Source organism: Anser cygnoides, chromosome 6 (genome assembly GCF_040182565.1).
Source record: "Anser cygnoides isolate HZ-2024a breed goose chromosome 6, Taihu_goose_T2T_genome, whole genome shotgun sequence".
Classification (NCBI taxonomy): domain Eukaryota; kingdom Metazoa; phylum Chordata; class Aves; order Anseriformes; family Anatidae; genus Anser; species Anser cygnoides.
In genome coordinates, this window is record NC_089878.1 from 25,393,968 (window position 1) to 25,402,500 (window position 8,533).

At 68.1% G+C, this 8,533-nt stretch overlaps 2 protein-coding genes and 1 long non-coding RNA gene across 4 annotated transcripts in view; 2 read left to right on the forward strand and 1 right to left on the reverse strand.

The window, feature by feature from the left end:
* Nucleotides 1–371: 371 nt before the first annotated feature.
* On the forward strand, nt 372–4,760 carry LOC106029814 (rac GTPase-activating protein 1-like). Of its 2 annotated transcripts, none has more exons than XM_048072334.2 (16): nt 372–620; nt 714–916; nt 994–1,118; nt 1,271–1,349; nt 1,467–1,520; nt 1,981–2,058; nt 2,309–2,432; nt 2,684–2,844; nt 2,990–3,151; nt 3,255–3,350; nt 3,428–3,629; nt 3,707–3,812; nt 3,910–4,042; nt 4,122–4,236; nt 4,324–4,441; nt 4,523–4,760. In XM_048072334.2, exons 1-16 carry the CDS (start codon nt 536–538, stop codon nt 4,572–4,574), a joined length of 1,893 nt encoding a protein of 630 aa, XP_047928291.2. In that variant the 5' UTR covers nt 372–535; the 3' UTR covers nt 4,575–4,760. The 2 variants fall into 2 exon arrangements, with proteins under 2 accessions (XP_047928291.2, XP_047928292.2); XM_048072335.2 differs by having other exon boundaries at nt 373–620; nt 2,312–2,432.
* A 575-nt stretch (nt 4,761–5,335) lies between these two features.
* Nucleotides 5,336–8,533, reverse strand: part of GMPPA (GDP-mannose pyrophosphorylase A) — a 5,097-nt gene continuing 1,899 nt past the window's right edge. The window contains exons 6-12 of the mRNA XM_066999427.1: nt 8,452–8,533; nt 7,666–7,800; nt 7,419–7,516; nt 7,227–7,273; nt 7,062–7,154; nt 6,805–6,973; nt 5,336–6,720 (exon numbers count right to left, since the gene is read on the reverse strand). The exon at nt 8,452–8,533 is cut by the window's right edge and continues 49 nt beyond it. Of these exons, the coding sequence (XP_066855528.1) occupies nt 6,620–6,720; nt 6,805–6,973; nt 7,062–7,154; nt 7,227–7,273; nt 7,419–7,516; nt 7,666–7,800; nt 8,452–8,533 (725 nt within the window). The 3' untranslated portion in view covers nt 5,336–6,619. The remainder of the gene's footprint in view (nt 6,721–6,804; nt 6,974–7,061; nt 7,155–7,226; nt 7,274–7,418; nt 7,517–7,665; nt 7,801–8,451) is intronic.
* Nucleotides 7,064–8,455, forward strand: LOC136791097 (uncharacterized). Its single transcript, XR_010832359.1, has 3 exons — nt 7,064–7,185; nt 7,928–8,005; nt 8,215–8,455. It is a non-coding gene; the product is annotated as an uncharacterized lncRNA (long non-coding RNA).

Genomic DNA, 8,533 nt, shown 5'->3' on the forward strand with positions numbered 1-8,533 from the left:
ACTTAGCATGCGTGGGGACAGCGGGCTGGGGACGCGCCATGTGCCAGCACGCACCGGCGCGACGAGGCAGCCAAGGACGCCCGCTCCTCCGCTCCCACCAAGGGCATCGCCTCCGCTCCCCCCGCAGCACCCACACCGCCAGCAGCACCCACCCTGGCAAACGGGGGGCTGCCCCCCTCACTGCCCCCCCGGGGCACCCCACGCCTCTTTTCTCCACCACCCCCCGTCTCGCCCAGCGCCCGGCACCCCCGGCCCGCACCCGGCGCGCCCCCCCTGCTCCCCGCTGCCGGGGGGCCCGGGGCACCCGCGGCTCCGCTGCTCCGGGAGCCGTCGGGGCGGGGGGAGGCGGAGCCGGGCCGGGCTCCACCCCGACCCCCGGCCCACATAGGCCGGCCGGGAGGGGCCCCGAGCCCCCTGCAGCCCGCGCCATCCCGGGGGCGCACGGCGGAGCGCGGCGGCCGCAGCCTGGAGCCTGCGGGGCTGGGGACCCCCCCGGTGCGCCCCGTCCCTTCCCGTACCGTCCTTCGGTGCGGGGATGCTGCGGCAGCGCTGCGGGCGGCTGCTGGCCCAGCTGGAGCGGGCGCTGCAGCTGCTGGAGCTGGGCGGCAGCCTGGAGGAAGGTGGGAGCGTGCAGCCCCTGGGTGTGGGTACCCCATAGCGCGTGGGGTGGGGGGCCTGGGGACGGTCACCGTGCCGCTCGGTGTTGCCCCCAGACTACATCCGCATCGCGCGGTGCTTCGAGGCGACGCGCCAGAAATGCTGCCGGCTGGAGCAGGACGGGCGGCGAGCCCGCGAGCAGCTGGCCCGCGCCGAGGCCGAGCGGGCGGCGCTGGAGGTGAAGCTCAAGCACGCCCGCAACCAGGTGGAGGTGGAGATGAAGAAGCGGCACCGAGCGGAGGCTGAGCTGGAGAAGCAGGTCAGCGGGGCCAGCAGCCCCTGAAATAGGGTACTGGGGGGGTGCCGGCCTCACCGCTGCCCCGTTTCGGCTCGCAGGAGCGCAAACTCCAGCTGGTCTTCGAGTCGCTGATGCAGGAGCCATGGGGAAACGGGGAGCAGCGCTCCATCCTCAGCGCCCTGGCTGGCCGGCGCCTTGGGGCGGCCCTGGCACCGGGCAGGAGGTGAGCAAAGCTGGTGGCCCTGTGTCCCCTGCCCCTCTCCTCTGTTGGGGCTGGGTGGGCTTGGGGCACGCTCAGGCTCTGCGGAGGTGCCCCAGGTGCTGGCTGGGGTCTGGGGGTGCCCCAGCTGCGCTGAGCCCCAGCTCTTCCCACAGGTCATCCATGGTGGACGACTCGTGCCAGTCTCTCCTGTCCCACTCGGACATCAGCTACGACCGCACCGAGGACGATGTGGTAAGGAGCGACCCCGCTCCCTGTCCCGTTTGGGCTGGGGATGGCAGAGCACAAATACCGGGGTGCTGCTCGCCCCACACAGCCCGGCCGGCCCCCAGCACCTCCTCTGCCTTCCAGGACGTCGACATGACGGTGGTGCGGGCCCTGAAGCGCAAAGCCCAGGAGAGGCAGGTAGGAGGGGGACGCTGGGGCACGCAGGCACCCGGACCCCTCCCTCCCCGCGCAGGAGGCTGCCAGGAGGCTGGCAGGGGGGTTAATTTATTGGCGCTGGGCTGGGAGCGTCATCTCTCAGCAAACCGCCCGTGATCAATAGAAACTCCATTACCCTGTGCCGCGGCCCAGCTGGGCTCCTCAATAATTCATCCCCACGTGCGGGCATCCTGCACGCAGCTCCGCTCGCACCTCTGCATTGCAGGCCTGGCCTGCCCCTGCCCCAGCACAGGGGGGCTGGGTCCCCACGGTACCTGGTGCGGGGCAGGTGGTGCAAGGGCGCAGGATGCGACCGGCACCTTCTGTGGGGCTGGGAGCACTCGTTTTGGGCTCTTGGTGTGTGGATGTTAGGGGCCTTGAGGGCCAGAGTCAGGCAGGGGTCCCTGCCCACCCTTCACCCCATCCATCTCTCTGTCCCCAGCGTGTGTCCCTGGCCCCGCAGATCGGCCCCGTGGTGGTGGCAAAGCGACACCGCTCCTCTGTGGCACCCCCGAGCACCGTGAGTAGCGACCCCAGCGCCCTGGGCAGGGCTGGGGGGGCGGTGGGGGTGCAGGGCCCCGGTGCCAGCAGGACACGAGGTGCATCCTTTGGTCCTGCAGGGCTGTGAGGGCTTGGGGTGCACCTCGGTCCCCTCAGCCCCTGTCCCCCTCTCCTGGGTGACAGCACCCCTGGCCATGCGGGACCGCGGAGCCCATGGGGAGCGTCGTGGGGCTGCAGCCGGGCACATCCTCACTGCCCCCCTAAATCAGCAGGTGAGCGTCCCCCCTGCGCCCCCTCCTGCTGAGGTCCCGGAGCCCACCAGCAGCCTCCCGCCCGCCACGCTGGTGCCACCCCGCCGCTCTCGCCAGGGACACCGTGTCTCCACGCGTGCAGGTCGTGGACAGGGGGGCATGGGCAGGTGGTGAGATGTTCGGGGGGTGTGGGACCAGCCTGGGGGTGCTGCCATCATGGGGGAGGGAGGAGATCTGCTGGGGGATGCTTGCTCCCACCATGGTGGGACTGGGGTCCTGTGGATGTGCTGGGAGGCTGCAGGGGCTCCCCGGGATGGGGGAAGCCTCCCAGTGTCCCCTGCCTATGGGGTCCCCCACCTATGGGGTCCCCTCCACTGCCTCCTCTCTCTGTAGAGCTGACCACGGTGTGGGGTGCCAGTGAGGATTTGGGTAGCCGTGCCCCAGGGCAGGACAGCCACACCGAGGGCGGCTCTGTGGGGCAGCCAGCGCCTGTCCCCTTTGCCTCCCCTCCACCGAGCCTCCTGCAACCCCAGCACCAGTTCACCTCCAAAACGGTGCGTGCCCGGCTCCTCCCCACCTCTGACCCCGGGGAGAAGGGAGCCTCTGGGGGGAGCTGGGATGGATGGAGGCGGCAGAGGCTGGCTTGGGGGGCATGGAGGAGGGATGCAGGGGGGCGCTGACCCGGTTTTGCCCCACCAGGTCATCCGCCCCGAGCCGTGCGGTGCCTGCGGCTCCCGCCTCCGTTTCGGGAAGGCCGCCCTCAAGTGCCGCCGGTGCCAGGTGCTGCTGCACGCCAAGTGCCGCCCGCGCTGCCCCGGGCCCTGCGCGCCCCGACCTCACCAGCACGCCTGGCCCCGCGAGGTGAGGGTGACATGGGGTCTCAACGGGCCGGGGCATGATGTGGGGCTGGGGAGCGGGGTCGCATAGCTCTGGCGCTGCTCTCCCCTCTCCTCGTCCTCCCCAGGGCGTCCTGGCCGACTTCGCGCCCCCGACGCCTCCCCTGGTGCCCGCGCTGGTGGTGCAGTGTGTGACCGAGGTGGAGACGCGCGGCTTGGCCGAGGTAGGGGACAGGGTGGTAACAATGTGGGGGCGGTGAGGCCGTGCTCCCCACGGGGCTGAGCCCCTCCACGCCCCCAGGCAGGGCTGTACCGGGTGCCGGGCGCCGAGCCGCTGGTGCGGGAGTGGAAGCAGAGGCTGCTGCGTGCCGGCAGCGTGCCGCCCGCCCTGGGCAGCGTGGCCGACATCCACGTGGTGTGCGGGGTGCTCAAGGACTTCCTGCGGGGCCTCAAGGAGCCGCTGGTCACCTTCGGCCTGCACCCGGCCTTCCTGCGGGCCGCTGGTGAGCGGGGGGACGAGCAGGGGCTCGGGGTGGGGTTTGGGGCCGATCCTCCTCTAACACCCCCGGTGCCGCCGCAGACATCCCCGATGAGACCGCCTGCGGCACGGCCCTGCGGCACGTGGTCGGCAAGCTGCCCCCGGCCAACAGGGACACGCTGGCCTTCCTCATGCTGCACCTGCTCAGGTGAGGGGCTCTGGGGGCTCTGCGCCCACCTCCCTGCGCCCTATGGCGATGGGATCGCTGGGCCCGGCAGCACGCTCCCCCTGTCCGCCCCTCGCAGGGTGTCGCGCAGCCCTGACTGCAAGATGGACATCCTCAACCTGTCCCGCGTCTTCGGCCCCACGCTGGTGGGGCACAGCTCAGCCAACCCCACGCCGCTCGCCATCATGGAGGACACGCCGCGCCAGAGCAAGGTGAGGGGGGGGGGACCCCCGGGTGCCAGCGGTGCCCCGGGTGCCGCCGGCAGCCCCGGCTCTATCCCTCCGTGCCCAGGTGGTGGCTCGGCTCCTCGCGCTGCCGCCCGACTTCTGGAGAGGCTTCGTGGGGACGGAGCAGGAGAACCTGGTGCCGACGCCTGCCAGCGCCCCGGACCCAGGGGGTGAACGCGGTGAGCCCACGGGACCCCCCCACCCCTGTGCCCACAGCGGGGCTGGGGTGTGACACCGTAACCCCAAATCTGCCTTCTGCCCCACAGAGCCCCTCTGCCGCCCCGTTGCCTCCCCGGAGCCCCACGCGGGGCAGCTGAGCCCCCCTGGGACCTGCTGCCTCCCCAGCGCCCTGCGGAGCTGCGTGGGCACGGCCCCACGGCCCCCGTGAGTGCTGCTGGAAGGGGCGGGGGGAACCAAGGGGGGGGAAAAGACTTGTGCCCCTGACTCATCTCCTCTCCCCCCCAGGCAGGGGGCAGCCCCCGGGAAGGTGGGGCGGTTCTTCCCCTCCCCGGTGTAGCTGTGCTCCCCGGGGACGGAGCTGGCAGCGAGGAGGAGGACGAGGAGGAGGAGGGAAGCCTGTGGCAGTGAGCAGCGTGGGCCTGTGGTGCTGAGCTTGGTACGGTGGCCCAGCACTGTGCTCACGGGCTGGTTGGTGTTAAATGTTTGTATGAAGTGCTTGTATTAAACGTTTGCAGCAAAACCAGCCTGGCTGTGACTGGCGGCCATCCCTCCCTGTGCCAGGAGGGCGCTGGGGCTCACCGGCAGGATTGGGCCTGGGTGTGCTCAGGGAGAAGAGCCGTGCTTCCTTCAGGCACGGGTGAGCAGCCCTCCCCTGCGTCCCTGCACTGGGTGGGCAGGGGGCGGACAGGCAGGGTCCTGCTGCAGCCCCCCCCCCCTCCCCACCCCGCAGGGCGAGGGGCCCCTGTCAGCCCAGATGTTGGCCTCAAGTAATCAGAGCTGCTGGGGCAGGACGACCCTAAGCGCTTCCAGACTTCCTGGCACCTCCGCTGAGGCCCCGTTAACTCCTTCCTCCCCTCCGGCACAGAGCTGGAGCACAGCGGAGGTGTGCGGGGGGGGGAGCTGGATGGGGCGAGGGCTTGTCTGCCCCGCAGCAGGGCTGAAACCTGCCCCCGAAGCGGTACTAAAACCCAGGGCAGCTGTGGGATCTGGAGGAGAGAGAATTCAAGCACAGTCCTGACAGCGAGCAAGTCTTCCGGCCCAGTTTCCCTCCGCGCAGGGGTTGCTCACCAGAGGGCACGGAAATTAGCACATCCAAGGCAGAGGCAAAACTGAAGGAGTTTTAATGTGCTTAAAGTCAGGGAACAGCTAATCCCCGCCCAGGACCACAGCAGAGCTGGCACGGGAACGCGCAGGGCTGGGAGCGAGGATTTGCTGCAAATCCGTCGAGCTGGGCTGGTACGGGATGGATGGAGAATCCCTAATGCGGTGCCTGGTGGGAAGCACCAGGCGTGATGGGCCCTTGGCAGGCTGGGGCTTCGGCACGGGGGGAAGGCAGGGAGATAAGGGGCCGCGGGGCAGCGCTGTCACTGCCCCGTGCCAGGATCAGCACGGTGCCGCCTTCAACAAAACCAGGCTTTTCCAACCCCCAGAGCAAGCAAGGCGGTAGGTCTCTGCGGGAGCGAGATGATCGTTCCAGTGCCCTGTGGCCACAGCTGGTGAGGAGGGCAGGCACGCAGGGAGCCCCCCCTCCATCCCGGTGGGCCCCCAGGAGGGCAGGGGGCTGCTGCCATCGCTCAGCACTGCTCCTGCACAGGTCTCGGCCTGCCGGGAGCACGCTGCGCTGGGCTGCCTGCTCTCCTGGCTGCTCTCCTGGCTCACGCTGAGCCTTGGGGGGGTGGAGGTGTTACTGGGTGACTCCACAGCTCCCCCCAGGAGCAGCGGTGGTGGGAAAGCGCTCGTCTCTCCCAGCCAACCCTCTTGCCCAGTGGCCTCAGGACAGCCCGGTGCTGCCGTCTTTGCCCCGTGGGAGGCAGGAGCCCAGCTCAGGCTGTTGCAATCACGCTGTTGACAGCAGGAGTCTCGCAACAGGCTCGTGCTGGGTGGGGTGCTGAGGCAGAACAGGCACGGTCAAAGCTCCCTTGCCTCTTAGATAGGTCAAGACTCCTACTTAGGCGTTGGACTCGATGATCCTTAGGGGTCCCTTCCAACTCGGGATATTCTATGATCCTAAAACCTTCCCAAGAATTGGAGATGCCAGCTGGGGGACAGCCTGGCATGGGGTACCAAGCCCTGGTGGGTAGTGCCCTTTGGTACAGAAGCACCCGAAGCTCAAGACCTGAGACACTGCAGGCAGCAGGAGCTCCCTGGGCAGGCTCGCAGCAGCTGGCCTGGAGCCTGAGCCACGTGCTGTCCCCAAGTTTCACCCAAATCCCTGGGCTCCAAGAGAAGCAGCAAGCGAGGCTGATGCTCACCAGCTTTAATGTCTGTCTGGAGCAGGAATCAGGCACTTGCAGGGCTCCTCACCTGCCCCCCGTGGGTGCTGGGAACCCCCAGGAGGTGGCAGAGGCGACAGAGGCCGCCCCAGCCCAGCAAGCAGCGAACTCAGAGGATAATCTGGTTCTTGTAGCTGCGGCTCAGCTCCTTGTGAGGAAGGACGATGGAGTTAAGAATAACAACCTCAGCAGGGATGGTGACACTGCAGCCTGCGGGGAGAGCACGAGGGGGGCAGTAATAGGGGAGCGGACCCTGCCCCATCCCTTAGAACCCAGGCTGCCGCTGGGACTCACCCAGGATTGTGATGGAAGGGGTGAGGCGGCCGTCCCTGAAGAGGGTCTCGCTGTCGATCTTGGCATAGGGATCGTTGGGGTTGGGGTCGCTGGGCGTTCCTTCAACCCGGGCCCAGCGCCCGATGGTGCTGTCCCAGCCCACGATGGTGTTGAGGACGCAGGTGTGGTCCTGGAGTGCGGGAGGGAGCAGTGATGGATGAGAGGAGCGGCAAGGTGCTGGGGGAGGACACCCCCTCCCTAGGGTAAGCCCTACTTACGTGCAGCGAGGCCCCGTGGAGGACGATGGACTCGCGCACACGCACGCCGGCTCCCACTGTCACCCCCTCCCCGATGGAGACGTTGGGGCCCAGCTGCAGGGGCAGAGGGACACGATGAGGTCAGGTAACGGCGCCCCCAGCCCCGCAGGGTCCCCCCGCACTCACCACTGCCGTGCTGTCGATGGAGGCCGTGGGGTGGATGTACACGTTCCCTGCAACACAAGGCTGGGTGTCAGGGAGGCAGCTCCCGGAGTACTGGGCTCTGTGAGCGGGGCAGGAGCTGCCCCGTGGGTCCCCTTCCTCCTCTGGCTGCATGGGGCAGCTCCTAGGGCCGTTGGGGGGATGTCAGAGGGATACCTCGGATGATGGGGCCTCCAGGTTTGTTCTGGGCCAGCCTCTCCGGGTGGGTTTGGCTGTACTGGTTGAGGTAGAGGCGGCTGGCGTAGATAGCAGAGCTGGGGGACGAAAAGCAAGGCTGTTATTGTGTCTGTAGTGCCCTCAGGGCAGAGGAGGGTCCAAATTCAACGCCTGCCACCCCCACCCACGGGGCCGTGTCTGAGCACCCTCCTCTCCCTCTCGGTGCTCCTGCTGCCCCAGCCCGTACCCAGCCGATTTGATCTGGCTCCAGAAGCCATCGGTTTTGTAGACGTAGAGCTTGCCGCTCCCAGCCAGCGCTGTGAAGACGTCCTGCTCCAGCCGGATCACTTCTGCACGCTGCCAGCCGTTGGAGTTCTCCTCTCTGCAAGCGAGAGGACCGTTAGCCACCCACCCCGGCCAGGGACCCCCGCAGACTCTCCAAAGCTAGGGGCTCCTTGATCATGGGGCTCTTCCTAGACTCCTTCCTAGCCGTGCACTTCTCCCCGAAGGCAGGGACGGAGTCGCTCTTCCAGCTGAAACAAGCTCTGGGCCAGAAGTGGATGGTGCAAGAGCTGCACCTGGCCCAGGTAGGAGTAAGTGTTCTGGACCCTGCCCTCACTGCACGGCCAGGTTTTTGCAGGGTGCTGGCACAGAGCTGAAGGGGAAGCAGAACGCTTCCCCCTGAACAGCCTCGGCCCCTTGTCCAGAGCTGCATGAGGATGGGGTGGGAGGAGAGGGAGGGAGAGGGGGAGTCTCAAGCTGGCCAGGAGGAGACACACAGAGGACAGCCTCGCAGGGCTGGAGCAGGAGGAAAGCACGCGTTACCGCCAGGCAGGACCCAGCACAGAGAGCAGCCAGCGCAGACACAGAGGGACGGACTTACCCAAGGTAAGGACAGCTGGTGCAGGACCAGGAAACAAGTGAGTGATGGCAGAGGAGGAGAGAAGATAGAGAAAGAATGGAGGATGAGCGTGCCGCTGCAGCCCCGGGGAGCAGTGGGGTGGGAGGGACGCAGGGCGGGGGGGGCTCTCACAGCACTAGCTCCTGCTGGTTCCGCTGGAAGACCTCGCCGATGTGCTGGAAGATGGCGGGCGTGAACAGGTAGATGCCGCAGT